The sequence below is a fragment of the Aythya marila genome, assembly GCF_965140915.1.
Source record: "Aythya marila genome assembly, chromosome: Z".
NCBI lineage: Eukaryota > Metazoa > Chordata > Aves > Anseriformes > Anatidae > Aythya > Aythya marila.
Genome location: NC_139080.1, coordinates 1172253 through 1186526, shown reverse-complemented (window position 1 = coordinate 1186526; position 14274 = coordinate 1172253). Strand labels below are relative to the sequence as shown.

At 47.7% G+C, this 14274-nt stretch overlaps 1 protein-coding gene across 12 annotated transcripts in view; it reads right to left on the bottom strand.

The window, feature by feature from the left end:
- Positions 1 to 14274, bottom strand: part of LOC309889846 (transcription factor 4) — a 177147-nt gene that overhangs the window by 65100 nt on the left and 97773 nt on the right. For all 12 annotated transcript variants that reach the window (XM_082782950.1, XM_082782949.1, XM_082782948.1 and 9 more), the window contains 2 exons: positions 3240 to 3369; positions 2776 to 2825 (listed from right to left, as the gene is read on the bottom strand). In XM_082782950.1, the coding sequence (XP_082639076.1) occupies positions 2776 to 2825; positions 3240 to 3369 (180 nt within the window). The remainder of the gene's footprint in view (positions 1 to 2775; positions 2826 to 3239; positions 3370 to 14274) is intronic.

Below are 14274 nucleotides of genomic sequence, written 5' to 3'. Positions count from 1 at the left end.
AATAACTGCTCTCTCCAACGCTGCTGCATTAATCTCCATATCCACCGCATAAATCACACCGAGCACAAGTTAATATACATATTTTAAGAGAAATACAGCAATATTTCCACCCTATCAACTAAGTGTATTATCAGCCAGTTAGGCAATTTATAAATGCCTATACTTTATCCAGCATCATAAATCCTGGCTGTTCGGCGTGCCACAAGCTATCGGCAGAATGAACCTGACCTTTTATCGGATGCTCCTGCTGTTGGGGACACCTGGGTGTGCGGTGTTTCAGGGGAAACGGATGATCCATGATATACCAGAGACGACCAGACTCAAACACGTATCTGTATGGTCACGCAGGCAAAGCTGTATTTCGTTCAGAGCCAAACCATTCTCGTATTCACATTATTGGACTCGTTGTAGATTCATTTCCTTATTCTTAGAAGGCACAGCTATGGGCGATTAAAATATCGGGGCGTCCCTTCCTGCGTTTTATTTTCTCATAAATTGTGCATCTCCTTAAAAGCACTTCAAGTTTTTAGCGTGTATTCGACTTGGGGATAATTGACTGAAAAATAGCAATACTGTTAAAATAGTTAAGGAGTACCGAGCTGTGGAAGCGGTTCCGTTCTGCACAACAGCAGCATTCAGGCAAAATTAAAGGAAGCGCGCGTTTGAGACTAATCTGTGACAAACACAAATCGCGTCTCATTCTTTGGAAGCAAGAAGCAATCCATAAAAAAAAAACTTTTGCAGTGGTTTTACATCCCCGAATGCTGACATTTCCAACATCAGTGTCATCTCTCTTGCTCAAAACAAGAGCAGACAGCGGGTACTGTCCTACAGAGTGTACCTTTTATAACACGGATGCAAAAATATTCAGGTAAACGTCCTGAGATGGTCACCTCGCTGCTGAGAAATATTGTACAGCATAAAATAAATGTGGGTGTTTGTCCCCGAGGATGCCTGAAGGAAAAAGCAGCGGTCTGGCAGGCGGTGAGGGAGCGAGCACAAAGCAAGCCAGGGCACTGCATCTTTAAGTGCTCACAAAGCTCCCCTGCACCGCCGGGGCTCGGATCCTCAGCGCCACGGGCTGGCCTCGAGCCGGGGAGAGCCGCGAGGGCCAGAGCATGTGAGGCTGGCAGGGCAAGCGGGGCGAGCTAAAGTTTCGTCTCAATGAAATCCACCCCTGACTTCAGGCGTAACGGTGCCCGTAAAAGCCTTCGGGGAGGTGGGGGGGGGGATATGAGCTGTTGCTGTAAAGGGCTCCAATAAAAACCCAACCCAAAAAACACACCGGGAAAGAGGTTTAAAATACGCACGTGGGAACTTGGTTTGAATTAAAACAAGCTAGTATCATGACTTCGCTGGAACCTTTCGTTCGAGAATTTCCCTATTTCAGCAACTATAAATAGATTTACGCTTGTATTGTTCCCTACGATAAAGCTTACAATGATCAATTATTAAATTGCAATTAAATTAGGATCTTCCTATGTGTTTTTCTCTTTTAAATTGCAATTTTTTTTTTTTTATTTATAAAGTGACCGGTCCTGAAACTACTGCTTAGCCCATTCACTGCACTAACTGAGGCTTTCAAAGTAGGCTGGTTTGCAAACTGCAAATTTAGTTGGATTTACGGCAAAAACAGAAAACCCATCTGAGATTAATATGTCAATTTGTTATATATGCTGCAGGATTGATTGCCACTCGGCTCCTCCTAATAACCAGATTTACAGATAAAGCAACCACAGTTATCAAGTATGAAAAGGACGCTCTCCCCTCATTAGTGCTTTCTTCTCTGTTTGCAGATACTGATAGGAAAATACGCATTATGCATTTTTAAAGCCATGGGGGAGAAGAAAAATAGACTAAAAATACTAGAATGAAACGTAATGGTAACTAGAATGAAATTCAAAGCACTACTCGATGTTTCATTTACTGCAATGTCCTATCGTTTCTTTTAAAACCACTATTTTTTATATATTAATGGTTTTTAAAGTAAACGCTCTCAAAAGATGCGGTTGACTGTAGCACGGCTTTTTCAGCAAACAAACAAACAAACCACAAAGGTTTTACACCGCCACGGAAAGCTGCAAAGTGGTCGGAGAGTTGTGGGGGTCGGGAGACAAAGGGCTTCACCCAGCCACACAGAAACACCCGGTCCCGGCCGCGCGGCGCCAGGGTTTCGAGACAAACGCTGCGAAATCAGCGCAGTTTATATGGATGGCGTCCACGGTCCTCCTCACAAAGAGGTAGCAGCGAGATGCTTGCAGATACCTGGGCAAGCCCTGGGTAATTAGCAGCTCTCTCATTATGCCCTGAGCATCCCCCAGCGCCCCGGCAGCAGCTGGCTCCCGCTGGCGGCCACCTGGTGCCAGCCCAGCAGCGCCCGCTGCAGGTACGGCCGCCCGCTGCCCTGGCGCGGGAGGGAAACCTCGGGGTGGGCTGAGAGCAGGGCCAGCTCGCGGGGGCCCTCCCCGTGCACCTTGCTCCACGAACCCATAAATCAGCCTCGCAGCGACAGCGCCGCCGGCCGGCACGTGAAGCTCGCGCCCGGCCCACCAGGCGCGCGGCGGCTCGGCGCTTCCGCCTCTCAAAGTCCAACGTGACCCACGCACGCTCGTCCCCGACGTGTCACTGAGGCCGGACGAGGCCATACAACGAGGCTCCGCGCCTCTCCTCACCTTGCCCACAACCTGTGCCATGCGCTACGAGTGCCCGTGCCTGCCTTCCCCCCAGCAAAGCGACGGCGCGGCGGGTGGGCGGGCGGGCGCGCGCGGTACTTACTGAGGACGGCAAACCTGGAGGAACTTTCCGAACTTTCTTTGTTTGTACTTCTGCAAAAAAATAAAAAATAAAAAAGATAAAACGGTGTCTTCGTCAAGATGGGCTTTTTTTTTTTTTTTTCTTTCTTTTTTTCTTTTTTAAATTTGCCAGCGAGGTTTTCTAACGAGCGAGCCGGCTAATCACCCTGCCCGCCGCTCCCTCCCCACTCCCAGCAGCGTGGGCACGGCGGAGGGGTGCCAGCCTCCTGCCTACCCCTCATATTTCCACCTCCAGCCCCGGGGCCTTTGTTTTCGCCCGGCGCGGGTCTGCTTTGAGCAAGCGACTTTCGAAGGCTCCTCGCGTGCCCCACAAAGAGGAGCGGCGGCGGCTGCGCTGCGCTCACCTCCCCGCGCCCTCGCGCGGGGCCCGAAGCGCTCCCGCTGCGTGGAAACGGGGCAAAAAGCGCCGAGCACGAAGTCACTCACCCATGGAGGTGCTGTGCAGAGGCCTCCGGCGGGGGTTATTGCTGGAGTACTGGTAGTACTGGGAGCCCGGCTTGCTGGGGGAGAGCGCCCCGGGGTTGCCGATGTCCATCTCCCCTCCCAGGAGACTTTGCTAAAAGACGAAAAAACACACACGTGTGCGCGCGTGCATGTGCAAGCTGCCTTCCCCCCATCATTAGCTGTTTCTCACCCCTAAAAATAACATAGCAAAGCAGCCTTCCCAAGCACCCGGAACCCTGAAAGCAGGACCTGCCAACATTTTAAAGGCGACAGCGCAAAAATTTCCAGCTTCGCATCTTTCCTTTCCCCCCGGAAAAGCGCAAAGGAATGAATTTCAGATCCGATTCTTTACGTTTAAAGGAGACTTAGTGCCGACTTAGTCGAGCGCAATCAGTGTTTGAAAAACTTTGGGAGCTCGGTGCAGCGACGTGTTTGGGAGCCATTTAGCCTCCTGGCTGCACGCGAGACAGTGAGGCGCGCGGATTTAGCCATCATAAAACTGAAGGGAAGGGGGAAAAAAAAAAAAAAAAAATCCCGCTGTTGACAGTGCGGTTGGTTCGGAGCGCATGAAGCAGCCTCATTGTCCCCACTGAAGGCGAAACTCCTAAACGGATCGCGGTGTGCAAGACGAAAACCTACACGGCAGGCTGTGCATCAAGCGGGAGCGGTGCGCTAATAAGATTTTTTTGCGATGCCATCAGAAAAAAAAAAAAAAACACAGCAAACCACCAAAAAGCACCTCCGAAAATCCCAAACAATTAAGGCTATTGTACGGCAGCCGCGGTAGCAGCAGCAGCGGACTTTCACTAGATCCATTTTCTGCCTCTCCCATTAACTAACGAGAAGCATCCCGGCACGCACGGCATTTCCCCGGCTACGAACGGAGCCCGGCTGCCCTGCGAGAGCGGCAAACGTTATCTGACCGCCGCCGCCAGAGAAATTACACATCTCCAAGAGGCTCCGGCAGAAGAACAATTTCCTGAGTAATGTTCTATTTGCTATAAACTACACGGAAACTTACCCATAATATATAAATCCCCTGATTATACTCTGCATTGAGCACATTGTTCTTTTAATTATTCTGATACGCAATAAAACAGGTGTAGATCCCACCATTTATATTAAGAACAAATTTACCATTTAATAAAGAAATTTTAAAATTAAGCACCAAAAATCTAACTTTATCGTTACTTGTAATCAACTTTTACTGACTGAACTAATTACTGTACTTGATAAAGTACAGAATGTGTTTTCCCTAATCTAAATTCTAATCACCATGTCACTCACAACAGACTTAGTAATGCTTCACTAACACACTATTCACATGCAAAATACTCTAAATAGGCCAATTATGACTCTGCCCCTGTTCCCTGGTTAACCCGCTGAGAACTGAAAAATTTCACAAGGCAGTCACCAACTAAAACAAAGGCTCCTTGTTTTAAATTAAGACAGTCTTTTTGATTCCTAAATAGCTCAACAAAGTGGCATGTCTTCTGCTGAAAGCAGTTGGTCAAATATGAGCCATGAGCTGGAAAATCAGAAATTAAAACATCCTTCTGCCTTTCCTACACGTCTAAAAACATTCGGAGAGAACTTTTGCTGCACGAAAACTATATTACTCTTTTTTTTTTTCTTTTTTTTTTTCTTTTTTTCTTTTTTTTTTTTTTCTGGAGCAGCTACAGGAAAATCGCCGCCGACGTATGGGCAAGCGACGCCCGACGGACGCGGCCCCGACCCCCTTCTTGGCGTGCAGTCCAGCCTTTGGCTTCGCAGACCCCTCAAAGACCTCAAAAAAATGCAGGCACGCCAGGCAGAAGCGTACTTTGGGCTAATATCTTGACGCTCAGCTCGTGCCTAATATACACCTGCAATGCCTACGCTCCTCGGAATAAACAGCACCTGCACCGGCACAAAAATGGTTGCGAGCCTATTGCATAATGGCAAAGAAATATATGCAAAAACTCTTTGGGGAAAAAAAATTATAAATATATATATATATAAAAAAAAAAAGGTTATCAATTCATTGTGAATATCCTCTGCAAATACACGGGATTTTATTGAATGTCTCGGAGCATTTCAGAATGAAACAGTGCTAACCACAAAAATCCGATGCAGTCATATATTTTTATCACGTATACGTTTTAACATAAAGACAGACCTGCTAAATCTGTGCATGGTTTATCCATATGTCGGGGAGTCTGAAAGACTTACAGCCATCAGCTGTATAAATTCCTATACCCAGCCTACTAGATTTAATTTGATTTAAAAAAAAAAAAAAAAAAAAAGTCTCTAAGACAGCGTTTGCAAACTATTGGAGCTTAAACAAGATTCACTTCGGGAGCAGAAAACACACACATACCCTATGTTGTTTTTGTTTTTTCATCCAAACATTTCTCTCTAGAAAAAAAGATGCAGAGGTTTCTACGGGGAAAAACAAACAAACAAACAAACAAAAAATAAAAGATCCCAAATTTGCGTTATTACATGAGGAGAAAACAGACGCCCCGGTCCGACGGGCTGCCCGCCTTTTGTTTGCTCCGTGATCGAATGCTTCTCGTTGCCACTAGTTGCACTTCACAATGACTATTCCTTCCTCTTGACCTAGCAGGTAGGTGCTGAAATGCTGGCGATGGATGCCCTGGACGGGCTCAAGGACCTGCGGCTGGAGCTGGCACCCACCGGGGTGCCCTCGGGGCTCCCCACGGCCGGGCTGGGCGCACGCAAGCGCCCGTGCGGAGCCCGCTCCCAGCTCACGCTACGTGTCCACCTCCCAGTGATTTCAGCACAGGAGCTCGGCTACAAGAAGTTCTCGCTGCCACAAAGACTGGGTTTTCTCAAACATATCTCCCAAATTTTCCATCCTGAGTGTCGTGTGCTGATTTCTTCATTCGGTCCCAAAAAGAGCCCGAACCCCCAAATTGCCCCAACCACCCAAGCGCCCTCCTTTGTCTGGCACAGGCTACAAAAAGAGGAGGGTTTGTGCGCTTAAGGGGACCTTGCGAGCGCTCCAGGGAGGAAAAGTCGGCTAAAAAACGTATCTGTACTTATTCCGAGATGCTCCTAGAAGGAACAATGGGCATTTATTACTGCTCAGCCTCCGTGTCACACTGCTAATGGCCTGCAACAAAGAGAAAGATGAAACGTTTGCAAGCCACGGGGCCATAGATCACCCAGCTTTTGGAGCCTGCGTTTGCTCCCAATTGGGTCTCAGGCGCGGCGTGAATTATTGGGCATCAAAGTTTGTATTTACCACTAAGAAAGGATGAGCTTAACCCCAAAATGTTACGTTGGTCAAGCTTCCTTGCAGACTTTTTACAGAGGGGCTTGCCACGTGGATGTGCTCGACGTAGCGGCGCGTCTTTGGGTGCAACCGGCGAGCCACCACACACTCCGAACCCTCGAGCTCTACAAATCCTGCCGGCGGATGCTCGCGGACCTGTACACTTGGCAGCCTGTTTGTTTTCTCATAAACAAAGCGAATAACGCGCGGGATTTGCCAGTCGGATGGTAGGTTGAAGCGAAACCCAACCCCAGAAGAAAAGAAACGCAACAGAGCAAGATGGCGCGGAGGCACGCGGCTGTGTTTTTCATCAGTTGCCATGTTTTTGCCTTTTGCTCCACGCAATCCTGTCTTCTTTCCGGTAATCTGTAAAATAAGTCACTAACCAGTGAGTCCTGCCTCCCAAATTTGAATAACTAGACAAAGACTGAAAGCTGGATGGGGAGGAAATGCGCGCCTGCTCCGGCAAAGGAAGATCCATATGGATGCGATATTACCCCTCCTGGAGAAACACAAACGTTGCTCCATTACCAACCTGGAGTTTTGCTCCTCCAACCAAAATCACCCGGATGCCAAGAAGCGTTTCGCTTCAATTCCTGCTTCAGACCCGTGTGGGTAGGAAACAGATTTCTAAAAATTGTTTTCTATCCCCTTTACTGTAGAAGCAGGTGAGGGTAGGGTACGGCAGAGCGCTGCCGCTCGCTAACAGCACATCAGTTCAGATTAAAGGTAAAGATCCTCAAAGCCCGTAATCCAAAATCCTCTGATAAAATGATAAAACTAAGCAGGAAAAAAATATTTCAGAAAGGGCCTTTTTTATTATTATTTTTTTTGCTGACAACCTGGATAGATTTTTGTATTTTATTTTTGTTGCCGCATCGTGATCCGGTATCAAACGCGCCATCGCGGGGACGTCGCAGGGAAGAGAAAAACGGGCTTAGAGGAGGAGAGATTAAGCTCCTTTTCTGAACGGCTGCCAAGCGATTGTGCGCGGCGCTTGGGGCCGAGCGTCCCCGCGCACAGCTGCAGCCCCGCTCGCCGCTCCCCAGCCCGGCGGAGGGATGGGGGCCGCGGGACAGATGGTCCCCGCTCCGCACGGGAAAACGCGTCGATCGAAAAGCAAGCCCCTTTCGCAATAAACTTCCCATGGACGGGAAGAATTCGGGCACTTTGGCCAAGAAGAAGAGCCCGGCCACTTTCCTGCTGTTCCAGCAGCCCTCGCATTACAAGGCCGTGCACCCTTGAAGACCAAAACCTTTTTGCTTTCCCCGTTCTGCGATCAAATCACATTTTCCTCCAGAAAAAAAAGAGCTCAAGCCGAGATGGATGCAGTCACCCTCAGTGCTGGAGCCCCACGGCACAATTTGGGGTGCTCCCACCAAACACCAGCCCAAGGGAGCGTGGCCCAGGCCATTCCCCCGCCGGCTGCCCGCGCCTCCACCACCTCGCTTGGCCTTCTCCACACCCAGTGCACCCCAAGCAACCTAAATTTGACAAAATCACATTAATTCATGCCGAAACAGAGGAACGGGAGGTCTTTTTTTTTTCTTCTTTTTTTTTCAACACGCCCAATTTCGAACTGCAACCGCTCTGTTTGCTTTTTCCTCTCGCAAGCTCGCAGGATGCCGCAGTGCATCTCCTCAGCCAGGCCGCGGCTCCTTCTCCATGCCCTCCCCTCGCTTTATGAATTTTCACTTAAGTCAAGTTAACTAAGTCATGCCGCATAGACATCTGAATCATTCCTTGGTTACTTCCTTCTGTGATTTCAATCCTCTGCTTTTAATCAAATTAGGAAACTAAATTTCCACTTATCATGTGACTATCAGGGCATCTGTTCGTAATCTGTCCAATTCCTACAAATACTCCTTTCTTTGGCTTTTGGAAATTTGGCAGCTCTCTGAAAAATCTTCTGTGTGTCGTTTACGTCCAGTAGTCCTCTCTAATGCCAAGTGTAAATTGCAAAGCATTGATGGCAAACACAGAGCAACAATTTCCTCGGGTTCCACCGAGGATGTTTTCGAGCTCAGGTACTGTTTTCCTTTTTGCTCAACCAAGCGTAATTCTTCAAAGTATTTACAGAAAAATTTGGGCTTGGAGGGAACAAAGGAGCTTCTCGCAGCGAGATTTCGTTTCGCACCGGGTTCTGGTTTTTGGGGAAGGCTCACGAGCACGGAGCAGGAGAGATTTTCCTCTGGTTGTCTTCTTTGCTCCATCTTGATGGCAAATAACCTTTTTGGCTCGTTCCTTCTGCCTTCCAGGGCAGCACCTTCAGACGGCTGCGCGCGGTGCTCAGCACTTTGCTTTCGACTCTGACCTTTGCCTCGAGAAAAACGCTTGCAGGTATCATCAACTCATTTTTCATGTTCAACCAGCCCTCGTGCATTAATGTCATCAGGAACAGTTCTCTACTTTTTTTTTATTATTATTTTATTTTTTTCACTCTCTCTTCATCTGCATAATTTAAAATCGCTCTTTAGGCTTAAAGCTTTCTGGAGAAATTTTTCCCAATTTTTTTTTTTTTTTTGGGGGGGGGGTGGGGATTGAATGTAATAGCAGCACAACAGAAGGAACTTCTCAAGTTTGTTCGGTGGTTCCAGCAGCATATTTCCAATTTCTTCTCCGCTCCTTTTCCTCATCTCTTCCAGGTGAGCAGGAGAAAAAAAAAAAAAAAAAAAAAAATTTGTAACTTTTGAGCTCGTTTTCCCCACATTTACTCTCGTATGTTTGCTTCTTCCCCTGCCTTTATTCACCATTATGCACGATGACTCAGATGATTACACCGCCGCTTGATTACCACGAAAGGTTAGCTACTCGTCTGCATTAACGATCCCGGCTTTCGCATTTGCAGTGAATGATTTCGCCATCAACGGCACAGTTCTCAGGGTTTTTTCTAAAGCTTCAGGAGAATGAAAATATTTCGTTTCCTAGCGGTCGGGGAAACGTGGATAAAAAGCGATTCAGCTGAACAAGTGCGAGGCACAAAAAAAATCAAGGGAAGAAGGGACTTCCTCCTAACTAAGGAGTTTTTTAAATGCAGCCTTTGCTCTGTTTGTGATTTTATTTTATTTTTTTTGCTGTGCAGCTTCTGCTGGAAGTGCTTGGAGTTGGAGATAGCTCCTTTGCCACAGCCCAAACGGCGATGCCGGCGGGTTCCCAAAACCAGCCTTACAACAGCCACGTTTAAGGGGCTGCCCCGTGCCACCTCTGGGGATGATCCCAAAAGCGCCCAGCGCGTGAGGGTGGCAGGGGAAAACGGGATGAAAGAGGCAAGTGGAGACTTTGGTCCAAGTCCATGGGCAGTGGTTCGTGGTTGGAGAGTCCTCGTGCTGTGCCCAGAGGGGACGGGATGATGCAGTTGGTGACTCCCCGGTGCTGCAGGTGGCCGAGGTGCCAAGGTTGTCCCCGTGCCACACGGGACCGAAGCCCACGTCCTCACCTGCAGATGTGCTCCCCGAGCAGGGAAATGCTTCTGGAAACAGCAGCGTGCCCGAAAGGAGCTGGATGTGGCTGAGAGCATGAAGAACGGGGCCCTGCACAAGCGCCCGTGCCCGAGAAGATCCAGCGCAGAACAATCTGCCACCAAACACCGCGGAAATCCAGAGTGGATCTCCAGAGATCTCCCAGAGACGGATAGGAGACAGGGAGGATTAATGACACGCAGAAGCCAACGCTGTGAGGAGAAGGACGTTTTTACACTGGTTTTTCCCTGAGAAAAAATCCCGAAGGCTCGCTGGCAGGAATTCCTTCGCCGGGCTCTGCTTTTTTTCAGTTCAAGTAAGCACTTCAACAGGATTCAGTGAGGGTGTCCTACCGCTGCTCGCTTCAAAATGGCTCTCGCTGGCAACTTATGAGAAACCCTAAAAAAAGCCCCGTTAACCTAACAAGTCAATTATCATCACTCTTCCCCGTGTAAGCGTTCGACTACAAACGGCTTACAACAAAAATCCTGGCTCAGGTTGTCTCAGGCAGGGTAAAATACCCTGACACGCCTCAGTCTTGAAAAGGTGTCTGGTGGCTGAATTCCCATTTTTAATGATATAATTATTGTTTTCCCTTTGAATGGGAGAACACAGAGAAAAAGGCTTACAGAAGTTCAAATGCATGGGAAACGGCCTTTTGCTGAAATTATGCTAGTAATATTTTTAACCAAAGAAAAGTTGCCGTACAGACATCTAAGAGACCGAAGAAACTTCCTGTCCAAAAAAAAAAAATAACAAAACCCATGCTAAATACTTCAAGCGCCTCAGAGGATGTGTGTGTGAGTGCGTGGTTTTGTTTTTTATTTTCAGACTTATTACTATTCATCAGCCTGAAAGATAAACAACGCCCTCCCCCTTTTTTTTAGGGCAGAAGCAAGGTTTTGTAGGAAAAAAGAAAAAGCTGTCCGCAGACTAAAAGCTTTTATTTAAAGCTCCTCAAACGATCCTGCATGTCAGACACAGGGCTTGGGACTCGCAGGGGCTTGGGAAGGATGTTTCCATCCCCACGTTCACATCAAGAAGCCTGAGTTTGCTTGGGGTGAGGCGCAGGGAAGTGAAACCTCAAGCACACGTTGGAAAGGAAGCTGGGGGGAAGAAGTGGGCTTGGGACCCAACGGTACATGACAAGCTGGAAATAAATCACATTCGTGGCTTCGCCGTCAGCCCATGCACGCCGCGGGGAGGGCAGGGGTGGCCGGGTCCCCCAAGCCACCTCTCGGTGCTGTAACATCACTTTTTTGTTTTTCTATATCCATGCAAACACACATAAAGCCAACCAACGGCACGAATGTGGAGCTTAAACTACAGGAACTTTCCTTTATCCTCGCTTTCAAATTTCCCTCTGCTCCTCAGGGTCTTTTTTCACGTAGCTAAGACATTTGCTGCCCGATGGAAACTGATCCCCCCGCACATGATGTATAACTGTGGCTGAACAAAACGTGAAGGCTTCTTCACTTCAAGTACAGTCTGCAAAGCTCAGGTCACCTTGTGCTGAAGACAGGACCAAAAAAATATAAATAAATTAGAATTGCCCTGCGACAACAACAAAATTGGCGAATTCAGCTGCTCTGAGGAACGGGCAGGAAGAAAAAGCACCTTTTTGTGCTGACACAGGTGAAAGGATAGCAAGCTGGCGTTTGGGTGAGTCAGAGCAGAGCGTGCCACCCGGCCAGCTCTCCATGCTGCCCTGCAGCTAGCTCAGAAAATGCACTTTCAAGTGAAAATGCAGTTTTGCCTACTTAGGTGCCTCCAAGGGGGCATCTGGGGCAGCTAGGGGAGAGCTCCGTGTCCTGCTTGCTATCACACGGCTGCATTTCCTCCCTCCTTTCTGCGTGGAAGAGGTGCTGAGGATCTTCTCTGTTGTGGAGGCAGCATTTTGGTTGCCTACGCTGCAGAGAGAGGCTTTGCTCCTGCTCTGCAATACTGCTGCTTTTGGGGAAGCCAGCACGAGCCATCCACTCAAAGCAAATGCCTGCACAGGCCGGTATCGATGCCCATAGTCAGCAAAGGACTGCCTGTGGACACGTCCCCACCTGGGTTTTCTCTTATTTCTTTACAAAGTCTGACTCCCACCATCAATAAAAGGTTTAGTAACGCTTTCCTAGCCAAAAAGATGCAGAAAAGAGCTGGCGTGGAGCAGGGCTGGCAGCACCCCTCCCGGCTGCCATTAGGGACAAACGTCACAAAATGTGGACTCGGTTTATCTGCAAGACATCATTTACAAATAAATCAAAGCCGCTAAGCTAAGCTCCTTGGCAGAAAGGAAACACCAGGCCAAACAGAAGCACTGCAGAGAGAGCAACGTTTCACAGACACTGCTTTCTTCTCGCCTGCACCTAGCGCCCCGTGGAGATGCACGACGTGCCTTGCAGCACGCAACCGATAAAGGAAGGCAGCAGAAAAGAAAGCAAAGAGCCAGCAGAAGTTACACGACAAACGTTGTGAATCCCACCAACTTCAGAATGAGATTCGAGAAACTGGAAAACTAAAGGGCACTGGCACAGCATCATTGCTGCCCTACACAGTAGCAAGAATATGTGAGGAAGAAGCCTCGCTTGTCCTCGCTGGGCTACTTCAAAACATGCATCAAAGGTGATTTCCTTTTGTACACTTGCAATCCTGAAATTGTCTGTGCTGTTCCACATGTGTATGACCACATGAAGTCTATCGTACGATCTCAGGATGTGCCCATAAATCGCACGAGCAGTAGAAATTTCCATGCGTGTTGCGCCGTGGTCGCACCATAGATGAAGGACACTCCTCTGGTGCTGTTGGAAGAGCACGAATTGAAAGCGTCCTTTCTCACAAGTCTTCCAAAGCTGGGCTACAAATGAGTCATTTTATAAAGCCTGCCAAAGATTGGTCATCACAGAATAAAACTTGAAAAAATGATTAAGAGGAAATATATATTTTAAAGAAAATGGTAAGGACTCATGGAAAATTCTCACTGTTCAACACCAAAGCCTTCCAAAAAGGGGAGCAATGAACCAAGACATGACTACTGGGTAGTGTTTGGGACAACAGGGACTGGAAGGGCACTAGGTGAAGGCAGAGGAGCTCTGCTCCCAGTGAGACATGGGACAAGATGCAGGTGACTCTTCATGACGATGCAAGATAGCCTCATCTAAGGCCATAAAGCAAGGGGGATTTTCTGGCTGATTTTCTCTGTAGATGACTATAATGTGTTGGGCAGTTAATTGGCTTTTTTTTTTTTTTCACATTGCATTAAAGAATAAAAAATCTCTGTCTAAAAACTGTATTTGTCACAGTACCTTGTTATCCACTGTCTATGTTGTAAAGGTAATCCTGTATATTACAGTGGGATGTAAAAAACCAACAGAGGAATACCCAAGTGAGTTATATTTTCAGTGATTCCGTTGGTTTTTATTTGACTTTATATGCATTTTCCCCAGATACTTTTGAAAGGCAAGGAAATATCCATAATTCTACCTCTCGTATAGCTTATACCTTTACTCTTAAAAAAAAATAATAATCTCCTGACAGTCAAGCAGGATCCATTTTCAAAGAAGGAAAACAGTTAAAAAATAAAATGGAAAGACCTATAAACATGCAGACAGATGGCTATATCCTGTCATTAACTTCAAAACAAAATAAAAATATTAACTTCTCCATTGTTGCTAAACATACTGCAGCAAGACTTGAATGCCTGGCAGACATGCACCTCATCTGCTGCGAAGGCATAAAGACATACCTGGCTTCTGGGGTATTATTATTTATTATTTGTTAAGCACCAACAATGTGTTTGGCACTTTTCAAAGCCAGAGGGGGGGAAAATCTACTTTAAAAATGCTGCTCCTGAGGTAAATAAGACCGAGGACATGAGAGAGCAGGAGGGCGGTATGAGGGAAGCCCATGCGGCCACGTGTCCGGCCTAACAATAACAGGTCTGAAATAAGAAGAATTTGGAAAATATCCGGCCTGTAGAGCTGGCAAGTGTGGAAATAGCAGAGTTTTGCACTGTTTGACTGGAGGAGAGGCCAAGGGAGGTATTTTAAGTTTACCTGCAAGGAGTGTGGCCTGGTCAGCAGTGGGCACGTTGGTGGGTGGGCAGGCGCGGGCCCATGGCTCTCCTCCGAGCTCGGCTGATCCTCCACAAACACCAGCACGTGGCTGGCACTAACCACCTCCTACTGATACCTTCAACCACCTCTTACTGATACCTTCAAGAGCCAAAAACTGAACTTTAGAAAAATGCCAAGTTTTTGGCGGGCTGTCCCAGAGCCCACACGCACTGTCC